The sequence below is a fragment of the Colossoma macropomum genome, unplaced genomic scaffold (assembly GCF_904425465.1).
Source record: "Colossoma macropomum unplaced genomic scaffold, Colossoma_macropomum, whole genome shotgun sequence".
Classification (NCBI taxonomy): Eukaryota; Metazoa; Chordata; class Actinopteri; order Characiformes; family Serrasalmidae; genus Colossoma; species Colossoma macropomum.
The window spans coordinates 1,726,812-1,752,169 of NW_023494808.1; the positions used below are offsets into that span (position 1 = coordinate 1,726,812).

Sequence of the window (25,358 nt, forward strand, 5' to 3'; positions counted from 1 at the left end):
ACACATCAGTGACTGAACAGCAGTGAACCATCCTTCCATTTCTCTCCCAACAGTGACATTAGCTTCAGAAAAATAAAGTGCGGTTCTCCTCCTGTCCACACGGCGGCGTCTCAGCAGGAGAACACAGAGCACCGTCTGATCTCACCAGCCAGAAAACAGAGAGCGAGGGAGGGAGGAGAGAGAGAGAGAGAGAGAGAGAGAAAGAGAGAGAGAGAGAGAGAGAGAGAGAGAGAGAGAGAGAGAACACACTTGTTCTCTGCAAAACAAACTGGTGCAGCAGCTCTTTTTCCCCACTGCATCATTCATCCGCCTGTTTTCTCTCTTTCCACTGGATTTCCATCTCTGCTTTTCTCTGTCCATCCAATCAATCAACACCCCCATCCTCTCTCTCTCTCTCTCTCTCTCTCTCTCTCTCTCTCTCTCTCTCTCTCTCCTTCTCTCTCTCAGGCTGTTGCTGCAGTGCCTGTTCGGAGCAGGAGCTGCTGAGCAGATTCACCCTCAGTTGGGAGGAAGTTCTCAGATGCTTTGCGAATTGTTCTGCTCTGGTTTTTTGGGCTGAGAAGGTCTTTTTTCATTTTCGGGTGGAAATAATCAGTATTTTCAGTAACTTTGTCAGTTTTCCGATGTTGGATTGTCTGCGTTCCCTCTTGTTGACATTTTCAACTTTCTTTAACGGAGGGCATTGGAGAAAGGGTTCTCCACGAAACTCCGAGAGCTCACAGCGGCGTTGAGCGTAGTGTTCTAGACGTTCCTGGACTTTTACCAACATTGGAAGTGAATTGTTGGAATTCAAGATTATTCCCGGATTGTTCCTAGAATAGCGGTGCATTTCAGAGTGATTTTCCAGCATTTTATGGGTTCTGTTGTTTCTACAGTATTACTGACTGGCTGGCGTTTGTCACTACATTCTACCAAAGTTGTCCCAAATTGATGTCAGACTTACTTTAGTATATACACTACTGGCGTTCATTCATTGGTTCTATGCTACTACAACATTGGCAATTGCTGTTGTCCCTTCATTGTCACTAAATTATTACTAGATTGACAATTGCTGACGTTCCTTCGTTGGTTCTACGTTATTACTAGTTTGACAATTGCTGACGTTCCTTTGTTGGTTCTATGCTGTTACAGCATTGGAAATTGCTGTCGTTCCTTCGTTGGGTCTACATTATTACTAGATTGACAATTGCTGACGTTCCTTTGAAGGTTCTACATTACTATTACATTCGCAATTACTGGCGTTCTTTCATTAGCTCTACATTACTAAATTGACAATTGCTGACATTCGTACGTTGGTTCTACGTTATTACTCCATTGACAATTACTGACGCCCCTTCATTGGTTCTACATTAGTACTGAATTAACACCTGCTGTCGTTCTGTCATTGGTTCTACGTTATTACTACACTGACAGTTGCTGTTCTGTTGTTGGTTCTACGTTATTACTACACTGACAGTTGCTGTTCTGTTGTTGGTTCTACGTTATTACTACATTGACAATTGCTGTCATTCCTTCATTGGTTCTACATTTGCACTAAATTAACAACTGCTGTCGTTCTGTCGTTGGTTCTACATGATTACTACACTGACAGTTGCTGTGGTTCCTTCATTAGTCGTACGTAACTAATTCATTGAGATTGCATTGCTTCTGCGTCGCCCTAGTGTCTCGTGATGAGCGTTCCCATACTGAAGATTGGCATGGTCCTTAGCACCATGGCCATGGTCACCAACTGGATGTCCCAGACGCTGCCCTCACTGGTGGGACTCAACCAAACCCTGGCACGACCTGGCACCTCCGAGAAGATCATCAGCGTATGTATAACCTCAACCTAAACTGTGTTTACATTTATAACATAAGATAATCCTTTATTAGTCCCACAACTGAGAGATTATAAAGTCTTTATAAAGTGATAATTTAAAACATCGCAATTCACACATCATAATATCATTACTTTCCTTTCTAGTGCACTTTGTGGTAATGTAATGCTCAGTGACTTTATTCTCACCTGAGAGAAGTGAGTAACGTTTGTTTATTCAATGTTTATTCATTAAACATCGCTCAGCGCCGCCCTCTAAAGGCGTCATTAACAAACATCTAATAAACAAACATCGCTCAGCGCCGCCCCCTAAAGGCGTCATTAACAAACATCTAATAAACAAACATCGCTCAGCGCCGCCCCCTAAAGGCGTCATTAACAACCATCGAATAAAGAAACGTCGCACAGCGCCGCCCTCTAAAGGCGTCATTAACAAACATCTAATAAACAAACATCGCTCAGCGCCGCCCCCTAAAGGCGTCATTAACAACCATCGAATAAAGAAACGTCGCACAGTGCTGCCCTCTAAAGGCGTCATTAACACACATCAAACAAACAAACGTCGCTCAGCGGCGCCCTCTAAAGGCGCCATTAACAACCATCGAATAAACAAACGTCGCTCAGCGCCGCCCTCTAAAGGCGTCATGAACAACCATCAAACAAACAAACGTCGCTCAGCGCCGCCCTCTAAAGGCGTCATTAACAAACATCAAACAAACAAACGTCGCTCAGCGCCGCCCTCTAAGGGCGTCATTAACAAACATCAAACAAACAAACGTCACTCAGCGCCGCCCTCTAAGGGCGTCAGCAACAAACATCAAACATCGCTAAGTGCCGCCCTCTAAAGGCGTCATTAACAACCATCAAATAAACAAACGTCGCTCAGCGCCACCCTCTAAAGGCGTCATTAACAACCATCGAATAAACAAACGTCGCTCAGCGGCGCCCTCTAAAGGCGCCATTAACAACCATCGAATAAACAAACGTCGCTCAGCGCCGCCCTCTAAAGGCGTCATGAACAACCATCAAACAAACAAACGTCGCTCAGCGCCGCCCTCTAAAGGCGTCATTAACAAACATCAAACAAACAAACGTCGCTCAGCGCCGCCCTCTAAAGGCGTCATTAACAAACATCAAACAAACAAACGTCGCTCAGCGCCGCCCTCTAAGGGCGTCAGCAACAAACATCAAACATCGCTAAGTGCCGCCCTCTAAAGGCGTCATTAACAACCATCAAATAAACAAACGTCGCTCAGCGCCACCCTCTAAAGGCGTCATTAACAACCATCGAACAAACAAACGTCGCTCAACGCCGCCCTCTAAAGGCGTCATTAACAACCATCAAATAAACAAACGTCGCTCAGCGCCGCCCTCTAAAGGCGTCATTAACAACCATCAAACAAACAAACGTCGCTCAGCGCCGCCCTCTAAAGGCATCATTAACAAACATCAAACAAACAAACGTCGCTCAGCGCCGCCCTCTAAAGGCGTCAGCAACAAACATCAAACAAACAAACATCGCTAAGTGCCGCCCTCTAAAGGCGTCAGCAACAAACATCAAACAAACAAACGTCGCTAAGTGCCGCCCTCTAAAGGAGTCATTAACAAACATCAAACAAACAAACGTCGCTCAGCGCCGCCCTCTAAAGTAAGGATTTCTAGAGGGTGGGGGCAACAATACACTGATCTCCCTCCTTAGTGGAAAGCCTGAACCTAGGAACAGCTAGAAGACCAGAAATGGAGGACCTCAGCTTGCACGATGGGGCATGAGGATGCAGAAAAAAGCAAAGATAAGTAGGTTGACGGCCACGCAAGGCTTTAAAGGTTAACAGCAGGATTTGGTAGCGGACGTGTTCTGTAACTGAAGAGAATGAAGAGGTTTAGATGGTAAACCAGAGAACCTTGATGTAATAGTGGCTCCAGGATTTCAGCATGTTTAGAGGTAAGCGTAGGGCGAAGTCTAGCGATACTGTGAAGACGGAAGAATGCAGACAGTCAGAGATTCATCATGTGAACAAAGGTGAGACTTGGGTTAAACAGGACACCAAGGTTTCGAGCAATAGAGGATGAGCTGACTGGAGTATCATCAACAACAGGAATTCAGTCTGGATAGGCTGAGATGGCTGAATTGGTACCTACAATTTCGTTTTTTAGCATTTAGCTTGAAAAAGTTGGAGTTCAGCCAATGTGTTCACTCCTGAATACATGACAACAGTGAAGATGGTGGGAATGATTCTGTTGGTCTGATATGGTTGTCTACAGCATAGCAATGCAGACTGAGGCCAAGGGAACGGATGATGCTTCCAAGGGGCAGTATATAGGTAATAAATGACAGGGGACCTAGAACAGATACCTTGGGGAACTCCCTGAATAACTGGAGCAGTAATTGATTTGCCTCCCAACAGTAACAAAATGAGACCAATCTGTCAAATAGGATGTGAACCAAGATAACACAGTGCCAGAGAGGCCAGTAGTGGAAAGTTGTGAAATGGGTATGATTAACAATATGAATGGCTGCAGTAACGTTAAGCAGAAGCAAGGCAGATGCACGGCCAGAGTCAGAGGATAGGAGCAGATAATTAAGGACATGGATGAAAACTGTCTCAGTACTATGATGAAACCATATTATTTCAGATTTTCCACTATTTTCCATCCTCATCACTCCATATAAACTCAGAAGACTCGTGTAGGTTCACTGGTGGTTCTGGATGGTAAATAAAATGTCTATGTTTGTGTTTCTCTACAATGAAAAGGTGGAATTCCTCTTTAATTTGGGTTTCAAATGAACTGCAGAAACGCAAATGTCAAGGAGGATTTATGGCCATTGATGTAATTGATAAACTGATTATGATTGGCTGAACTGTATATGTGTATTGAATGTTGTATGTTGGATGTGTCTGTGGGTCTGTGCTGTATCTGTGATGTGGTGCTGCAGTGGGTGGTGTGTGATAAGAAAGTATTTACGTCTACACACATATAATTACCGCTGATAATAATATGATGAGCAGCTTTTACACATGAACTCATTTACTCCTCTATCTGCCTATTAAAAAAAAATTATAATAATAACAAACATTGTGATTAAAAAGGTGTTAAATGAAAGGTTAGTAATAAATTGATACACAAAAATAAGCATCATACTATTTGGTTATTATTTATATAGAATTAATGCATGAATATATATAAATGAATATAAATGAATGAATGAATATGATTTTACTAAATGGATAAACGTGTGAATGATTAATATAATTTATAGAATTACTGGATTGTTAACTTGTGATTAAATGATTTAATCAGAAAATTGAATGAGAATGAATGAGTGATGAATGAATGGATGAATAACTGAATAAATAAACAAATCGGTGAAAGAATAAATGAATAAGTGAATAAATAAATAATTCAAATAATTTAAAATATGTTGAAAATTAATTAGTAAATAAATAAATAAATAAATAGGAGTTCCCTGTGTTTATGTGTGATCAGTGAGTGTATATTTCAGGGGAATCCCTTCTCAGATAAAACCCTGCTGTGTGTGTGTGTGTGTTTAATTGATTTCCAGATGAAAGATCATGCACACACACACACACACACAGACACAGACACAGACACACACACACTCACACACAGACAGACATGCTCCCCGGTGTGTGATTTCCTCTCTGATGGCCAAGTCGTGTCTCCTGGTTGGCTGGCGTTCGCTCCGTTGCCATGGCAACGCCGCAGCAGCCGCGGGACACCGATCTGCCAATCAAATGCTCCAGTGAACAGTCTCACAGCAACAGGTCCATCTGATACTCAAACAATGTGGGGGAGATCAAAATATATGAAATATATCAGTAAACCTGGAGTAAACTCCCCGTTCTAAACCACACAGTTAGAGCACTGTGCTGAAATCAGAGACCACCCTTCATCATCCACTCACAACAGCCATTCAGTTCAAGACCACCATTTTTCAGGAGATTTTTCTGAGAGAAAGCAGAAGTGAAAAAACAGGAGTTTCCAAAACTGGAGTTTAAAATCTGATTAAAAGCTACAGAGAAAATGGGGCTCCTAACAACCACCTGGAAGACCTGGTAGACACCAAACCTGCCCCCATCAGATAAACAGCACTTAAAGCTTTCATCTCTGAGAGAGAGGAGAAAATCAAGCTGCTTCAGATCTGAAAACATCCACAGGTGTTTCTGTCCATCCTTCCACTGTGAGAAGACGACTCAGCGCTGTGGGTCTGAAAGGACATGTAGCTGCCAAGAAGAACCTCACTGAGAAAAGGAGACGGACACATCAAACAAAGAAGCTGAACGATGGACTGACCACCCCAGAGTCCAGACCTCAACACCACTGAATGTGTTTGATTACTTCAGAAAACGATCAACCAGCTTCTAAGACTGAACTTTGGAGGCGTGTCTGCAGATTCTTTGAGGAGGAACTGAACAGAGAGTAGAGTTAGATGTTGTTTTTCTAATTTTTTCCTGATGCTGAAAAATGAATAAGTTGTACTCAGTGGCTGATCTGATGGGAAATGAATGAAGGGTGGTGCCTGGTTTTCATTGTACAGTAGAAATCTTTGGCTTTGCAGTAACTGATTTATTTCTAGGCTGTATTAGTTTTGCAATTTTTGTGCGATGCTAAAATATTTGCCTTTGCTCATTTTAAACTGGATGAGCTCATGTACAGTGGCGTATTGCTGACAAGCAGTATAAAAAATAAGGCCTACAGCATGAGATTATTAGTGACTGCGCAATTGAGTCAAGTCAAAAACAGTGTCTAGCCTCTTTGGTAGTCAACAGGTATTACTGGATTAATTTATTTCCCAGAAATGAGATCTTTGACATTTCATAATGATGAAATATTTTCTTGTAATTTTGCTTTTTCTCTTAATTCTGACATCACATTTTTGTGAAACACTTTCTCGTAATAATGAGATGTTCTATCTCTTAATTATGACATACCATGTCATTTTTATAACATACGTTTTCAGAATTACGAGATGTTTTTTTTCACAATAATAATGTTTTCATAAACACTACTGTTATCTGATTTTTCTTCTTCGGATCTTTATCCGCTAACTCATTCTGCAGTTTTCGAGATATCAATACCGTTCGGTCCGATCAGGAATGGTGTGCTTGTATACAGCTTTTTTTCCGACGTACAGTTTTCATACAATCTTCACTAAATTAGGTTTTTTCCCATAGAAATCAATGGGGTAAAAAATTGTACATCCTCCACGGTGCTTCTGCTGGACCGTAAGACATTGTTTCGCGTACACTATCTCAGGGCAGGCCTCTGAGCATGAATCCAATGTTGTTCTGACCTGCACTCATCTTTTTTTCTCATCTCTCCTACAAACTCCCATTCATTTTTGCCCCACTCACTAGCCCAAGTATTTCTTCAGCCACCAAACTTCATGTACTCACTCAGGGCAGGACCTCAAACTCTACTGCACAGTCATACTGACCCACACTCCTCTGTGTGTCATTTTTTCATCCTTCCTTTCTCCCAGAGTCCCATTCATTTTCAACAACACATAGCTACCACTTGGCAACCCCATAAAAACCACCCAGTATCAATCCATACATCGTAGCAACACCTTAGCAACTACCTGTAATACCATAGCAACCACCGTACAACACCTTAACCACCACCTGTAATACCATAGCAAGCACTTCGCAAGACCTTGACAGCTACCTTGGATACTATAGCAACTTCCTAGCCTTACCGTAGCAACCACCTGGGTTACTACAGTAACCACCTAGCAACACTTCAGCAACCACCTGGAATTCCACAGCAACTACCTATTAACACCCTAGCGATGATATAAAATACCATAGTAACCACCTGGCAACTGCTTAGCAACCGTTCTTAAATCCCTTAAGCAGCGCGATCACTCAGCATTTTCTACATTTTAGTTCCAACATAACATCTTGTAATAACGTCATGCTGAAGGGTTTATTTTTTATTCTGCTTGGCAGCAGTACGTCACCGTAGCTACGCACTACATATCTGTTTTTGTTTGTTTTCCTGTTTTGTTTTTTTTTTCACCTTAGTGGGTAATTTTGCAATAAGAATTACAGTTTCACAAATGTTCACCACTCGGCTGCGCGATAGTTTAATACAAATATTTGTGGATGTTTTATGTTCAAATCATTTAATGATAAAAGGGGAAGAATGTAATGTTGTCTTTGTTCATTATGTAGATTTTTGTTGCCGTCAAATTACAAAAAAAAAATTACAAATTAAGGCAAAAATGACATATTTTTAAATTTGTTACCATGTTGTCTCGACGATGTTCATGAGTTGTGTTTTTAAACTAGGTTTAGGTTTCAGGACACTTTAAATCAGCACCAAAAAAAGTTTGCCGCTATATGTTATGTGTGCAAAAGTTTGAGCACCCCTGGTCAAATTCATGTTTTGTTGATTTTCTAAGTGAAAATAAGTTTCTCTACAGAGAACACAGTTCTGCATTTTAATACACATTCACTGTTTAATTTGTTTATATTGCATTTAACATATTGGAAAAACACATATAATATGGCTTATGCAAAAGTAATGGCACATTTTATATTTTATGGTGTATTTTTTCTCAATATGTTCCTAAGAAATTCTGCAAATAAATGGAAGTTGTGCACTAAAATTAGCTGGAAAAATAAGTGTGTCTCTGTAGAGGATGTGTTCACTTATTCACACTTAGAAAGTCAACAACAACATGGAATTTGATCAGGAGCGCCCAAACTTTTGCATATCAGTTATTAATTCAGGGTAAAATTCAGAATTACTCAACAGTTTGTTCAGAGACGCATAAACAACCCAAAACCTGATTAAAACAGCAGGATACAGTGTTTCTGCCCTGTTTAGAGTGTCTATAATTTCAGATTCACTCTTTTTTTTCTTTCTGCCGTATCATGCTGAGTCTGATCTCAGAATAAAATTCTATATTTATTTGTATCCGCCTCCAGGCATGCATAAACAAAGTTATGTAATAAATAAATAACTCATGTATGCATGAGAGAGGGCTGCGTCCTTCATTAGTGTGCAAATCTAATTTTCTAAACTTACTTTTTCTTGCCTGCTCCAATATTTACCCTCCTCTGTATAATTCACTGCTTCCTGCTCCAGCTCCCCAATTTTAAAGTGATAAGTTTGGGAAATAAAAAACTATCGCTTACCTCCACTGTAGCCAATCAGCCAAGACAGGTTTGCTGTCTTTAGTTTTAGCACTGGAGCTACGAGGCTAATGTAGCTAACAAGTAATGGAAGCTTATACCCCACCAATTAGCATGGTGCTAACTGCATGCCTAATTCATCAGAGTAATCTCTAATAGACTTGATTATGTGGTTTCTGACACTGATGCTTGTTGTGTTTAAACTCTGTAAGTGTTGGAGTGATGCCCTTGTTTCAGTTAGTGTGTTTACATGCACTCAGTAATCCAATCATAATCGGATTTCTGCAGTTATCTGATTATTCAAATGGTCATGTAAACAGCACATTCTGATTTCTTGGATCGGAGTAAGATCTAGAAATCTGATTAAGAAATCTGATAAAGAGGCTGGATTTTAGCTCAGTGATCAGATTTCTCAGTGTACTCTGTGAACTCTTACTCTGATTTCTTTCGGGTTTCTCAGTCTGCGCATGGGCGAAAACAGAAGGCGGCACCGGAAATAAGCAGGCAGCGTCGCCGTGAGACGCAGCAATACACTTTTGGAGTGATGCTGAAACAAAACACGTTTTAAATTTTCTTCATCTTCTAGATGATGTAAAAAAAAAGAAGTTTGAGTTTTACGTTACGTTTACGTCGCGTCTTCTTCTGTGAGTTTATTGGCTGGTTGAAAAGCAGAAATCTGATTACTGTCTGACTCATGTAGACCCGGAGTTTCCCCATTATCTGATTACTTAAGTGCACGTAAACACGTCGATTGGATTACTGACAAAATCTGATTTTCTGCAGTTATCGGATTATTAAGTGCATGTAAACGCACTCATTATTAAGCTTTGGCCGGAAACATAAGAGTTAAGATCTTGAAATGCCCAACAGAAAATGATCCAATCAGGATTGTTCTCTCTGTGGTATCTAGGTAGATACAGCCAAGCTGCTCTCCCATTGGTAAGGACTTCAGGGGCTGGACTGAAGGCCTTGCACATTAGATTAATTACCAACATAATTAGGAAGTTAAACAGGTGGTGAAAAAACTTCTGGTCCTTTGGGAAGTTCTACATAACTGACTGTGAATATTGAGTTGTAGTCTAAGCAGGTTCTGGATAGTTGTTACAGGCTTCACATAAAACATACTGAATATCTTTTACAAGCTTCAAATGTCTGTGTTTAATCTGAAATGGCCAAATATGTTAATGTGCATCAGCGTTAGCTTAGCCTAACTACTGTTTCCCACTGAGGTGCTTTCACAACTTTATTGTAGAGGTGTTCTTTTTTTTTGACGAAGTTCTGATATTTATGTCCTGAACTGACAGCTTCGCTCTAACAATCATGCTTCACCACTATATGATGCACTCTTATCTGTAAACATGTGTGGATTAAATACTTCTGTTTTTAGCTAAGCTAAAATGTGCTTTAGTTCATGTTTATAGATAACAGTGTGTCACACAGTGTCGGAATCAAGTCTGTTAGAGATCCCAAACAACTCCACACAGTTTGAGGCACGTGTGTGAAGAATTAGCATGATGCTAATTGGTGGGGTATAAGATTCCATTATTAGATACGTTAGTCTTGTAGCTCCAGAGCTAAAACTGTAGAAGCAAACTTCAGAAACTAAATATGTTTTGGCTGATCAGCTACATTTGGGGTAAGGGTGCGGAGGTGGGGGTCTCAGGGTGGATTTAATGTTCTGTCAAACTATTGCTTTAAAGCTCTAATGGATCTGTGTGTTACAGAGAGGAGCTCCTTAAAGCACAAACTGCAGTAAAGCTGATCCTGGGCGTCCACCAAAAACCTAATGAAGTGGACAGCGCAGTGCGTGTGGGCGAGGAGAGTGTGTGTGTGTTTGTGTGTGTGTGTGTGTGTGTGTGTGTGTGTGTGTTTGCGTGTTTATAGCAGCAGGACACGGTTCTTTCTGAGTGGGAGGTTTGTTTGTGTTTCACCGACCGCTGAGACTCACGTATTAATTGGTGCATCGGAACAGATGGAGCGGCGTGAGGGAGCAGCTCGGCTAATTAAAGAGCTCAACAGACAGAGAGAGAGAGAGAGAGAGAGAGAGGGGGAGAGAGAGAAGGATGGAGAGATTGAGAGAGGGATAAAAGGCAAAGGGAGAGATAGAAAAAGATCAAATTCAAAACATGGAGTGTCAAATATTTGTACATCAGGTCCAAATGAATATTTAAATAAATATATTTAATTAACAACTTGGCAATTACTGCAGAAACATAATTTAAATAATAATTCTGATGATGTATCTACTTCATGTGAAATTGGTGTATACATTTTAAATACAAATTTCAAATAATTGAATTTTATTGTTTGTGTGATTTAATTGTCTGGGTTGTTTACTGAACTATCATAACATTTACTCTATTGTGATGGGAATTGGTTGTGTTGGAATTTAATTTGTTGAAATGTGTTGGAATTTACTGAATTGTGATCAAATTTATTGAACTGAGATGAAATTTAGTGAGTTGTGATAAAATTTGTTCACTTGCGATGGAATGTGCTGAATTTACTAAATAGTTATAAATTTACTGAATTGTGATGGAATTCACAGAATTGGTGAAATTTACTGAACTATGGCCGAATTTCCTGAACTGTAATAGGATTCACTGAAGTGTGATAGAACTGAAATGTAATGGAATTTAGTGAAATGTGATAGAATTTATCGAAATGTGGTGGAGTTTGCGGAACTGTGATAAAATTTACTGAATTGCAGTGGAATTTAGTGAATTGTGAATTGATTTCACCCAATTGTGGAATTTACTGACCTGAGAGGAAATTTCCTGAATTGTGGTTAAAATGACTAAACTGTGGTGGAATTTACTGAATTGTGATGGTAGTGGCTAAATTGTACTGGAATTTAGTGAACTTTGATAGAATTTACAGAATTTTGGGGGAGTTTAGGGAACTGTGGTGGACTGTGGTGGAATTTATTGAATTGTGAGGGCATTTACTTAAATATAAGCCACTAAATCCACTGTAAAAAGTGGAAGAGGACAAATGCTATAGTTGATGTAAAATACTAAATTTGTTTATTTGAACTAAAAATTTATCTGAGTTGAATAAAAGCCATCAAAACACGTCAAATAGTTTGTTAAAAGATTAAGCATTTTTGAACTGACTATTCAGTTTGTACAGTGTAGGTTTGTGAGTTATTTAGAGATGTCAGGTGGAAACTGAGTATAAGGTAATAGAAAAACACAATTACATTAAAATTAATATTGCAAATAAAATTTTTTTAACTTTCAGTTCTCTTCCCCAGAATCCTGTTATTTACTTGATCTATCCAAATCTTTCTCTCCCGCTCTCTCTCTCTCTCTCTCTCTCTCTCTCTCTCTTTCTCTCTCTGTAGGCGTTGTACCCAGGGCAGGATGAAGGTTGGCAGGTTTTCGGCTCCGTGTCAGATGCGGAAGGGAAGTGCGTGTGTACTCTACTCGCCCCCCCACAGAACCTCTGCCGAAAAGACCCACGACACACACGCCTACGCCAGCTCACAGAGCATGTGAGTAACATACACACACACACACAGACACACACACACACACACACACACACACAAATACACAGAAGAATTATGTAAGCAATCACACACAGTTGTAGCTAATGAATCAACATTACTGCAAAATTATGCAGCGCAAAATGTCTTGCATGTGGGAGCCTCACAGACCCAAACACAAACATTCATAAATAAGATCATTTCTTACACACAAGCAGGTCTCAACCTATTGAGACAAGAGTTTGAACCCTGACTGTAGCCCCACAGAATTCTGTCTGAACCGACTGTAGCCCGACAAAATTCTGTCTGAACCGACTGTAGCCCACAAAATTTTGTCTGAACCGACTGTAGCCCACAAAATTCTGTCTGAACCGACTGTAGCCCCACAAAGGTCTGTCTGATCTCGACTGTAGCCCCACGAAATTCTGTCTAAACCCGACTGTAGCTGTCAAAATTCTGTCTGAGCTCGACTGTAGCCCCACGAAATTCTGTCTGAACCCGACTGTAGCTGTCAAAATTCTGTCTGAACTCGACTGTAGCCGACAAAATTCTGTCTGAACCGACTGTAGCCCACAAAATTCTGTCTGAACCGACTGTAGCCCACAAAATTCTGTCTGAACTCGACTGTAGCCCACAAAATTCTGTCTGAACCGACTGTAGCCCACAACATTCTGTCTGAACCGACTGTAGCCCACAAAATTCTGTCTGAACTCGACTGTAGCCCACAGAATTCTGTCTGAACTCGACTGTAGCCCACAGAATTCTGTCTGAATTCGACTGTAGCCCACAAAATTCTGTCTGAACCGACTGTAGCCCAACAAAATTCTGTCTGAACCGACTGTAGCCCGACAAAATTCTGTCTGAACCGACTGTAGCCCACAACATTCTGTCTGAACCGACTGTAGCCCACAAAATTCTGTCTGAACTCGACTGTAGCCCACAGAATTCTGTCTGAACCGACTGTAGCCCACAAAATTCTGTCTGAACTCGACTGTAGCCCACAAAATTCTGTCTGATCTCGACTGTAGCCCCACGAAATTCTGTCTAAACCCGACTGTAGCTGTCAAAATTCTGTCTGAGCTCGACTGTAGCCCCACGAAATTCTGTCTGAACCCGACTGTAGCCCCACGAAATTCTGTCTGAACCCGACTGTAGCTGTCAAAATTCTGTCTGAACCGACTGTAGCCCACAAAATTCTGTCTGAACTCGACTGTAGCCCACAAAATTCTGTCTGAACTCGACTGTAGCCCAACAAAATTCTGTCTGAACCGACTGTAGCCCACGAAATTCTATCTGAACCGACTGTAGCCCCACAAAATTCTGTCTGATCTCGACTGTAGCCCCACGAAATTCTGTCTAAACCCGACTGTAGCTGTCAAAATTCTGTCTGAGCTCGACTGTAGCCCCACGAAATTCTGTCTGAACCCGACTGTAGCCCCACGAAATTCTGTCTGAATCCGACTGTAGCTGTCAAAATTCTGTCTGAACCGACTGTAGCCCAACAAAATTCTGTCTGAACCGACTGTAGCCCACAAAATTCTGTCTGAACCGACTGTAGCCCACAACATTCTGTCTGAACCGACTGTAGCCCAACGAAATTCTGTCTGAACCGACTGTAGCCCCACAAAATCCTGTCTGGACCGACCATAGCCGACAAAATTCTGTCTGAACTGACTGTAGCCCACAAAATTCTGTCTGAACCGACTGTAGCCCACAAAATTCTGTCTGAACTCGACTGTAGCCCCACAAAATCCTGTCTGAACCGACTGTAGCCCACAAAATTCTGTCTGAACCGACTGTAGCCCACAAAATTCTGTCTGAACTCGACTGTAGCCCACAAAATTCTGTCTGAACCGACAGTAGCCCCACAAAATTCTGATTGTAGCTAAACAGGCAATTTCATTGCTAGGTTCAGAGTCGTCTGCAACCCAAAAATATCCAGCCCAGAGCAGCTCTGTGATCAGACATTGACCGCTGCTGAAGGGCTCGAGTATGGCAGTCAGCCGTACAGTTGGGTAGGGGTTTAAGTGGACACTGTGTATAGATGCATACGGTTGTGTTTAACAGGTCCAGAATGTGTCTCAGTATTTGGAGGTGTTGCATCTGCGGACGTCTCGAGATCTTCAGTACATCAGAGAGTCAGAGCAGCGAGTGAATTTGGTGGAGCGGAGAGTTAAAGCAGCTCACAGTAACCCTCACAGCCTCACAGCCAAAAGCCTACAGGTACATACATATACTACAGCATGTATTTATTTACAATTCACCAACAATACATATTGCTGAATATAAAGATAACAACAATAGAAAAAAGAAGAAAAAAAATCATTTAATACTCAAAATTAGTTAATTGTTGTTTTTGTAAAATAACCAAATTGATCTTATATTAATCATAGTATAAATTAAAAATAATGATAATATTTACAGTACTTTATGTGTAAATATGAAGTGCAAAGCTTTTATTTGGATATGAATTATAAAAGGCTAAAAGTTTTAATATAGGAATATAAGGCTTATTTTAATTATTTTAACATTAATTTATAATTAAAATTGATTATTAATTGTTACATTATGCAGTTACTTTCTAAAGTAACAATATGAAATAATTAACATTTTTTAATATTTATTTATTTATTTATTTATTCATTATTGTTTAGATGTTTACATTACACCCTGTCAGGAATGTCAGGAATCATGAGCTCTTTTAGCTCTCTTACTTTAGCATTAGCTTTAGCTCTTAATCGCTTTAGAGAAGATGTATGTGTATCAATCTTTCCTCCTCTGCAGGATCTGAAGCGGAATGTGAATGAATGTCTCCCCCTGCTGGCAGTTATTGCTCAGTACAGCGCAGATGCAGGCCAGCTGGAGTACCTGCGGCAGGAAGTGGAGAGATTAAGCTCCGCCCTCATTCTCCTGCAGGAGCAGCTGGAGGCGTATGACTACAGCCAATTACAGCACAGAGCCATCCTGCTGGAGAATAGACTACACACCTGCATCAACACACTCGGTGTGTACATTTGTGAGTGTGTGTATGGGTGGTGAAGCGTGACTATTCAAGCAAGGCATTTCCGTTCAGGACATACAAGTCAAAACTAAGTCTAAAAAGAGGGAAAAAACACCTCTACAATAATGCTAATTTCTGCTAGAGCCCCTATGGGATTCTAGTAGTATTGTAGCGTTAAGCTAATGACGATTCACATTAACATTTTTTGTGAATTCTAAATTAAACACGGGCATTTGAAGCTTGTAAAAGATATTCCATATGTTTTATTTAAAAATATATCTGAGGTTGTATGTGTCAGTTTTACAGTGACTCCTTCAGTAGAGACGGCATAGAGCTGCCGCCACTGTTTTCCATTCCTAACAGCTAACCCAAACTTAACCTACGACTCTTATTCACAGTCAATGCTGTATCTAGAACTACCAGAGGGGCTTTTTTTCCTCACAAAATCGGTCCGGTTGTAAATCAGAGCGTGATTGGTTGAGTCCTCTTTCACTAACTTATTATGTTGGTAGTTGATCTAACGGGTAAGGCCTTCAGTCCAGCTCCTGAAGTCCTGACCAATGGGAGAGCTCGCTTGGTTGTATCTACCTAGATACCACAGAGAAAACAATCCTGATTGGATAATTTTCCATTGAATGTTTCAAGAATTTGACTTGTTTCAACTAGTACTTGTGTTTACCATGATATGTACAGAGTTCAAATACAAAAAGCATGACGATTGTATTAAATGAAAAATGACAAAAAATTACAGGCACATTTTTTTTTGCATGGAAATCACTAGGGTTTCTCTGAAGGCCTAGAAGGCCCTGAGGGTTCACCATTGTGTGTGTTAAACAAGCCGACTCGTTGGCTACTTTCCCTTTCAAATTAAAAACCAACAGAATGACGTAGAGGTGAACAACAAAAGGCAAGGCAAGTTTATTTATATAGGACCTTCCAAACACTGCTTTACAAATGAGAAAAAACAAAGATAATTAAAGTTAAAAATCAAAACATGATTAAAAAAAAGAGAATAAATTAAACATTGAATGAAACATCAAATCAAATATTAAATTAGGATAATAAAGTGGTGTTACAGGACAGAAGTGCAGTACAGCTATCACTGTTTTAAACTGAGCTGGAAGCTGCTCAAATAGGAAGTAGAGGGACAACTACAGGGTTACTTGCAGGGACAGCTAGAAGTTATAGCTATGGACAAAAAAAAGTGATGTGCCCTTGTACATGACCTGTGCTCCAGCAGGAGTGCAAGACTTTAAGGTTTAAGGCTGCATTCACACTGTAGCTAAGCTAGGTTCCCTCAGTCTGGACCAAAGCAGAACATGATAGCATCGTAATTTACTTCTGGTTGTCTTAGTTTTCATACTGACATATTTAAGATTGAATCAAAAGATGTAAACCAACCTCCGAACTGAATCATGCTGTGCTCTGACTTAACTGAGCTCATAGGCTGTATGTATGTCTTGTTTTATATATGTCTTTGTACTCATTAAGCCACACATTGGTGGGTTTCTTTGCCACTAAGTGGCATGAAGTGAACTGTGATAGCATTTGGTTTTGAGTGTTTAATGCTTTTATAAAAACACTGAAAACATACATACATCATCTAAACCGCTTATCCTTCTGGGTCACAGTGGGGTGCTGGAGCCTATCCCAGCTGTCATTGGGCGGAAGGCAGGATACACCCTGGACAGGTCACCAGTCCATCGCAGGGCAGACAGACATACACATTCACACCTAGGGGCAATTTAGCACATCCAATCAGCCTGACTGCATGTTTTTGGACTGTGGGAGGAAACCCACGCAGACACGGGGAGAACAGGCAAACTCCACACAGAAATGACCCTGGTCACCCGGCCATTCTTGCTGTGAGGCGACAGCGCTACTCACTGCGCCACTGCGCCGCCCCAAAAACACTGAAAACGTTTAATATATTTAATGTTTATATGTTTTACAGTTGCCAATTCAGAGCTCGTGAAGTGATCATAAACATGTCAAAACAGTGTTAGGAACTCTATCACACAAAGCTGGGGGGATGAAGGCTAGCATGTTCTTCTTCCAAATCATGTGAGGTACACTCTTAAAAAGATGGTTCTTCAAGGGTTCTTTGTTAAAGAAAGTGGTTCTATATAGAACCATGAACACTGAAAGAACCATTTACATGCTTAAGTGGTTCTTTGCATGGTGAAATGGTTGACTGATTGAGAATGTGTTGTATATGGTTAGAACCTTTTTGAAAATCGTTCAGTATACCACTAAAAAGAGTTCTGCTATTGTATAGCTATTGTATTGTAAGCTTGACCCTATAGTAGAACCGTTTCTGGTGCTATATGGAGCAATATACAACACATTCTCCATCAATCTAAAGAATCATTTCACCATGTAAAGATCTAAATAGAACCATTGTCTAAAGAACCCTTGAAGAACCATCTTTTTTAAAAGTGTACCATTCTTTGCGAATTTGCCACAAGCATGACATCATTGGACAGCCTAATATGCTTGGAGGAAAATGCTAAATGCTAAAACTGTTGCGTCAGCTAACAGATGCCCACATTGGCAGACATTGTGCTGAGTGATGGGGAGATCCTACTCCCCCACAGAGAGTTGTCAGCGATGCTCTCTTGGACTCCTGGCCACAGATGGTATGGTATTGAAATCGCACTCTTCTGACTATAGGAGCCCCAGGATGAAGTTTGACCTCGAGGTCTTGTCCCTTCTGTGAGATGCGCATCAGACAGCTTCACTACACCAGATCTGGCAATCCCGCTGTAACCATACTGCATTTGGTTGTCTGACGGACATGATTCTGAACCTAGGAGACCTTGAATTCCACATAAGGCAGCCAGTGCCTGATAGTCGCCTTGAAAATGGAACCTGCAACATCTTCTTTCAGCTGCTTCCCATGTGACTGAACACAACTACAATGTCCCAGAAAAGATGACCTGTTCTTACCAACCCCTGGGAAGCATGCAGAAGCCATCTAAGCATCTCATTTGTGGGAATAAAAATACATGTAAAGCCCTGTTTGAACAGGATTAGTTTTACATTAGGAGGTGGGTAATGTAACTATTACCAGCACTTCTCGGTGACTTTAATCCTGTCACGTGTCCCTCTGGCACCAACGTTCATAAAGACTCCATTTCCCAGAACTCTCAGGGAGATCACATGACCGATGAACCTCCACAATCCACCTATCACTGTTCCAGTTCACCTGAGTACTAACCTGTCTCACCTGTTATGTGCATCATATGACTAGATCTAGTTTAGTATTTAAGCCCAGGCTTAGTATAGGTTCCTTGTGAGGTGTTGCTTCTCTCTGTAGAGCCACTGAGTGTTTCTGTCTGTTATATTGCCTTTGTGTTTTCCTGGCCTTTTTGGATTTGACCACCGACTGTCAACCGACTACGAGTATTGTCAAATCCTTGTCAAGTAAAGCCTCATTTCTTGTTTTTTGCAGCGAGCATCTGGCTAGTTCTATTCCGTTACGAGTCCCATCCGAATGCGCCATGTCAGTCATTTGTATCCCACTGCATGCTCCCGCTTCAGTGAAGATTCCGGTGCCTTTCGCCTTCTATAAAATGTGCCATAGAAATGACACCAGGTTATAGTAATCCCTGTGTGAATCAACATGTTGGTAAAAAACATTGTCATTTTCTGTGGAAAGGGAGTTTCTTAAGTATGGGGGCAGTCCAAGAAGCACTTACTTGTGCTCTCTGACGAAGCTGAAGTTGGCTTCTTATTTTTATTCTTATTTGTTCCCATTCTGGAACTGGAAAATTCAAACAAGAAGCTGGAGAATAAGAAGTCTCATTGTTCTCTGTGGCTAAAATTAGGCCGCCATGTAAACTTACCATCCTGTCTCATGCATGCAACTCAAAACGTGAAAAAATGACAGAGAAAATGTTTGCTTTTATGTGCTGAGGTTGACTGTGAATTCCCAAGCTAATGAAGATGCTAATGACGCACTGCATTCACTTAAGACAGCAAGGTAAAAGGGCTCCCATCTCTGTCATATATACTGAGTTTTCTTATCCCCTGCGAATGGGTGATAGACACTGCAGATGTTCTGTGGTAACCTGGCATCACCCCACCTCCCTATGGAAAATGAATCCCCTCCGAATAAGCTTAAGACACCTCTGTCTTACTCTCTGAGGTGTCCCTCCTTGATGTCCTGAGATGGGAGCACAGGATCTCATGGACAAACCGCCTTAATTGCCTACGAGCTGAGAAAGTACAACATCAGTATTGCTGGCTTGACAAGAGGACTTCTTAACAGTCTTAAAGTTGACAGATATACCTTCTTCTAGAAGGCAGGTACCAGAGGACTCCTGCAGATGGTGTCAGACTATGTGGAATCTCTTTGCTCTGCAACATCTCACATCTCTTTGCTCTGCTTTACAGTACACATCACTGAGATCCTCTTAAACTCTCAGGCTGGCTTCAGAACAGGGAGAAGAACATGTGAAGTGATATTTGTCATTTGTCAAATCAAAGAGAAATGCAGGGAGCAAAAGATGGACCTCTACATTGTTTTGTACGTCTAAAAAGAGTAATGCTGTGGTTCAAGCAGTTTCTTGGAACAAGTTGCAGGTTTGAAATACCAGTCAACTTCTTCATTCTCAAGCAGCAACATAATGGGATAAAAGCATGAGTACTTCTCAGTAGGATGTAGTAATCATTCTTCCCAGTAAAGGAAGGGGAAAGCACGGCTGACCTAACAGTCCTGAAATATGCGACCTGTTTCTTGCTGCAGTCACTGTAAATTAGGTTTACTTACTTTATTGAGCCACTTGAAAGGAAAATTGTTCATTTTCTTGTCTATCTGGTATCAGCACAATATCACCAACGGAGCAGCACCACCTAGAGCAGTGGGGGGTTAAGTGCCTTACTCAAAAACCAAGTATTATTGGTCGGTCCTGAAATTTGAACCTGAGGTTTTACCTCTCTTGCAGCTAGGTTACACCCTTATCCCTATTCTCAATAAATCTGTCTTTCTCTAAACCCAGCTACAGTTTCAGCTGGGTGGCAGCTTGTTCAAACGCCAATGACTACAAGATCTCACTAGATACAACATGTCTGTCATTCACAAGCCACAGTATGCAGATGTGGAATCCAAAATGATAAACTAGGGGAGGACCCCATGGCAGCAGATACAGAGGCCAAATCCATTTTCTCAAACCCATCTGCATCGACAGAAGCCAAAGCAATGCAAAGTACCTAGTAAAAATTGGAACAGAATACAAATCGGTATCATTGTAGAACAGTCTGTAGAAAAGGCACTGACTATGAAAGGGTTAGTAGAGTCGAATATCAACCTAATTTGCCCAACATCAGAACAGTAGATAATATAATGGATGGACGAGGTGTTGCAGACAATGAGACAGATATGTGTGTCACCAAAGCTACTGAACCCCTATTCATACAAACTTAGCAGATACTTTGCAGTGTATTTTAATTGAATAATCAATGTTTGTGTGTATGTATGTATTCCCAGGTTGTGGTAAGCTGACAGGAATCAGTTACCCTGTCACCATCAGGTCTTTTGGTTCCCGATTTGGCTCGTGGATGATGGACAGCATGATTCCCAGCTCTGATAACCGAGTAAGCCTCATTCTTTGACATCCTAAACCAATCACATCTCAGATCCACACTCCTAAATTTGCGGTGATGAAGTGTTTTTTGAGTGATGCCATAGAAGAACCACTTTTGGTTTCCTAAAGAGCTAAGTTTGAAAAAGAGATTTGTGATTGTGAAAAAAACTTTTAATAATTTTTTATAAAAAAACGTTTGCATAATGCATGCCTGCCAAAACAACGAGGGGCAAGCCAGCATTTGACCCGTCACCTTTTTAAAGGTGCTCCCCAGTCTCCATTTCCCAAACACTTTAGCCGAGCGCGCTAACGTTATTCCTCCTAATGAACAGACACACGTTCAGCTCCGTCTCCTCATTATTCACCACCATCACTGTAATATTTCATCATCAACATTAACACACGAAGGTGATCAGAGCGGCGGTGGAGATCGAGTCTGCAGCGTCTGAGATCTTTAAAACGCAGAGTTAGAAAAGAAAATCATCTCACAGTGAAAGCAGCGTTTTACAGTAGGAAATAAATGGAGCTCATTATGCTGGTAGTGAACTATGCTGCTGACACAGCTGCCTAAAAACCATAGAAACGGACCTTAAACAGAAGTGAGGACCCTGTTGGGGTTCATCCTAAAGTTAGGACAGGATTTAGGAGGTTTAGTCTAGTTAGGATGTTTGTGAGATGCTGTTTCCTTATCTGGAGTTCATGATGAGATTATGAAGTTAGGAACTGTTATTCTGGAATAGCTACTGTCCTGAATTCAGTCCGTACTGACGTCGTCATGGAGACTAAACAGATCAGATTTCAGAGTTAAGATGTTTCTGTAATTCGGCTCCTGGAGAGTTTAGATCGAAAACACATCAGACGAGTTAAGAGTCAGGGAGACGCTGAACTCTGCAGGGTGCACTCCTGGTATAAACCAACCTTCGTTCACATGTTTGATTTGAGGGATTTGAGGAATGAGGACATGCTTTACTGGCCAAGCTGCTTTAGCTGAATTGTATTTAATGAGGGTATTTTTTCAACACAAATGTGCATAATGTCGGTCATCACCGGGACTGTTCCCTGATTGTATATGTTGTATAGAGCTATTCTGACCTACATCATTTTCTTTATCGTGTCTCCATAGAAACCAGACTGATAACATCTGCATCTAAATGCATGATACCATTACTGAAAGCATCCCTCTTTTTCTCCTCATTTATTCTCCTCTCTGTTTCCCTCCACTCTCATCACACTGCATGATCACAAGAGTCTGCATCAAAATCATCTAAATCAGAAGTCTGCAAACTGAAGCTTTTTGTCCTCTGAGTAACTGAACACGTTTTAATCTCTTTATCCCCCTGTAGGTCTGGTCGATGGATGGATACTTTAAGGGCAGGCGTGTGTTAGAATACAGATCGCTCAACGACTTCACCAAAGGCCAGAACTTTGTGGTGCATCAGCTTCCTCATCCGTGGGCAGGTATAATTTGGCAAAAAAATCGAATTTACAGTTTCCCTTCTGGCCACTCTTGCTTCTTTAGCTCCGCACTGAAGCAATAAGACTAATGCAGCTGGTAATGGAAGCTTTCACCTCAACCATTAGCATCTTTGTGAATTTTTAAACTCGTTTTACACCAGATGCGGTAACCGTGCTGCCCGATGAGCCAAGTTGTGTATAATACACTACAGTAGTCAACGTAGCATTTGCACTGCTCGATTCATGTCTATTTTTGCCGCTTGCCATCAACATAGTCACACTACAGGCCCAAAATCAAAACAGTGACAGGTACACACCATTTGTCCCAAAGTATCTGGAGAGAATTCACTTCTAATAAATGAGTTCAGCTATTTTAAGGTGCGCCCATTGCTCACACAGCATAACGTATAAACTCCGTAGAAAAGCACTGACCAATAGAATGGGGTGCTCTGGAGCAGCTGCACATGATCCTAACTAAACAACAGTTAGTCTGTAGTTTGGACAGCAAGAATGCTAGCAAGTGCAGTCATGTTGCAGTGAAGTGGTCAGCTAATCTAGCTGAAGTGGTAGTAAGTTTCAGATCACGTTTCTTTGAACTTACTGACGTTTTAGCTGAATTAACTATTTGTAGCAGAGCGGTTTTGGCTTGCTGTGCATGCCGCGTTGCTTCTGGTATAAAGTCTGCTTTATATATAACAGTTTGTCATACAGGGCCAATTTCCAAAACCCAGATTAAGCCTGAACTTACATTCCAATGCTACACACTAAAAAATGAATGGTTCTTTGAAGGTTCTTTAATTGAAAAAGTGGTTCTGTATAGAACCATAAACACTCAAAGAACTAATTGCATTATTAAAGTGTTCTTGGGATGGTGAAATTGTTCCTCAGATTCATGGAGAATGTGTTGTTGAACCATTTTCTTTATTAAAGAATCTTTGAAGAACCATCATTTTTAAGACCGTAGGCTTAGTCCACACACTTTAAAAAAGGTTCTTCAAGGATTCTTTGGTAAAGGTAGTGGTTCTATTTAAAACCATGAGTTCTATATAGAACCATTTGCATGCTAAAATGGTTCTTTGCTTCGTGAATTGTTCTTCAGATTGATGGAGAATGTGTTGTGTACAGTCCTAGATGAAACTTTTGTTGATAATGGTTCTATGTAGCATCAAAAATGGTTCTGCTATTGTTACAATGCCAAGCTTGCAATGATAGACAAACCCTTTTTTGGTGCTACATAGAACCATATACAACACATACAACTCTCCATCAATCCAAAGAGCGATTTCACCATACAAAGAACCATTTAAGCATGCAAATGGCTCCTTGAGTGTTCATAGTCCTTAACAGAATCATTGTTCTCACTATAGAACTCTCTCTTTAGAGTGTTCATATCTGGGAAACCAGGTCAGTGTTAGAACTTGCCTAAGCAGGTCTATTAGAGATTCCTTAACAGTTTCCACTGGTAAAGTCATAGACACTGTTGAACAATTCTTGTTTTTGCTCTGTGTTTGCCCCTCTCTCAGGTACAGGTCATGTGGTTTATAACGGTTCTCTGTACTATAACAAACACCAGACCAACATCATCGTCCAGTACCACCTGCACTCCCGGACCGTTTTGATGCAGCGTAACCTGGGCCAGGCTGGCTACAACAACACCTTCCCCTATTCCTGGGGTGGATCGTCTGATATCGATCTCATGGCTGACGAGACCGGGCTGTGGGCGGTTTACACCACCATTCCCAATGGGGGGAACATGGTGGTGAGCCGTCTGGACCCTGTAACCCTGGAGGTGGTGAAGTCCTGGGACACAGGGTTCCCTAAACGAAGCGCTGGAGAGGCATTCCTGATCTGTGGGACTCTTTACGTCACCAACTCCCACCTGGCCGGAGCCAAAGTCCACTTTGCGTACCACACGAACACATCTTCATACGAATACACAGACATTCCCTTCCATAACCAGTACTCGCACATCTCCATGCTGGACTACAACCCTAGAGAGCGGGCGCTCTATACGTGGAACAATGGCCACCAGGTGCTGTATAACGTCACGCTCTTCCACCTGATCAAAAGCATTGCGGACACCTAGACACCAAACCCAACGAGAAGCCAAAGAACGAGGAGAAAACTAAAGGATTAGGGATGTCCTGGTCCGATCTGAACAATCAGAACCAGAGGTGATCATGAGAAATTTTCATTTTATCTTACCAGCTATGTTCAGTCCTGTTCCCTTCCTTAAACCCGTAGATGTAAAGTTATCAAATGTGGTTTTGCTATACATTCAGTTTTAGTACTGATCAAAAGTCAGAAAGTCCCCTTCATTTATTTAATGTCCAGTTAAAATGGTACAAGTTCTTCTTCAGGAGATGTTTGTTAGAAAGGATTAAGAGAAAATTTGGCTCTTAGCAACCACCTGGAAGACCTGGTAGACACCAAAACTGCCCCGATCAGATAAACAGCACTTAAAGCTTTCATCTTTGAGAGAGAGGAGAAAATCAAGCTGCTTCAGATCTGAAAACATCCACAGGTGTTTCTGTCCATCCTTCCACTGTGAGAAGACGACTCAGCGCTGTGGGTCTGAAAGGATGTGTAGCTGTTCAAGAAGAACCTCACTGAGAAAAGGCGACGGACGCATCAAACAAAGAAGCTGAACAATGGACTGACCACCCCAGAGTCCAGACCTCAACACCACTGAATGTGTTTGATTACTTCAGAAAATGATCAACCAGCTTCTAAGACTGAACTTTGGAGGTGTGTCTGCAGATTCTTTGAGGAACTGAAAGTGAGTCTCCTGAAAAGAATGGAAGCTGGAATAAAGGTACAGAGTGACACACTGAACATTCACACA

The 25,358-nt window shown here is 41.1% G+C and overlaps 1 protein-coding gene across 1 annotated transcript; it reads left to right on the plus strand.

The window, feature by feature from the left end:
• Positions 1 to 442: 442 nt before the first annotated feature.
• LOC118798209 (noelin-2-like) lies at positions 443 to 24,950 on the plus strand. Its single transcript, XM_036557582.1, has 7 exons — positions 443 to 1,811; positions 12,326 to 12,475; positions 14,537 to 14,692; positions 15,254 to 15,473; positions 20,962 to 21,068; positions 22,402 to 22,516; positions 24,037 to 24,950. The coding sequence occupies exons 1-7, from the start codon at positions 1,671 to 1,673 to the stop codon at positions 24,597 to 24,599; spliced, it is 1,452 nt and encodes a 483-aa protein (XP_036413475.1). The 5' UTR covers positions 443 to 1,670; the 3' UTR covers positions 24,600 to 24,950.
• Positions 24,951 to 25,358: the final 408 nt, after the last annotated feature.

Excerpts from the sequence above, each read along its gene's own strand:
- LOC118798209 (XM_036557582.1), top strand. The coding sequence starts at position 1,671 with ATGAGCGTTCCCATACTGAAGATTGGCATGGTCCTTAGCACCATGGCC. Across the intron at positions 1,812-12,325 it reads CCTCCGAGAAGATCATCAGC|GCGTTGTACCCAGGGCAGGA; the intron begins GTATGTATAACC and ends CTCTCTCTGTAG. Across the intron at positions 15,474-20,961 it reads CACCTGCATCAACACACTCG|GTTGTGGTAAGCTGACAGGA; the intron begins GTGTGTACATTT and ends ATGTATTCCCAG.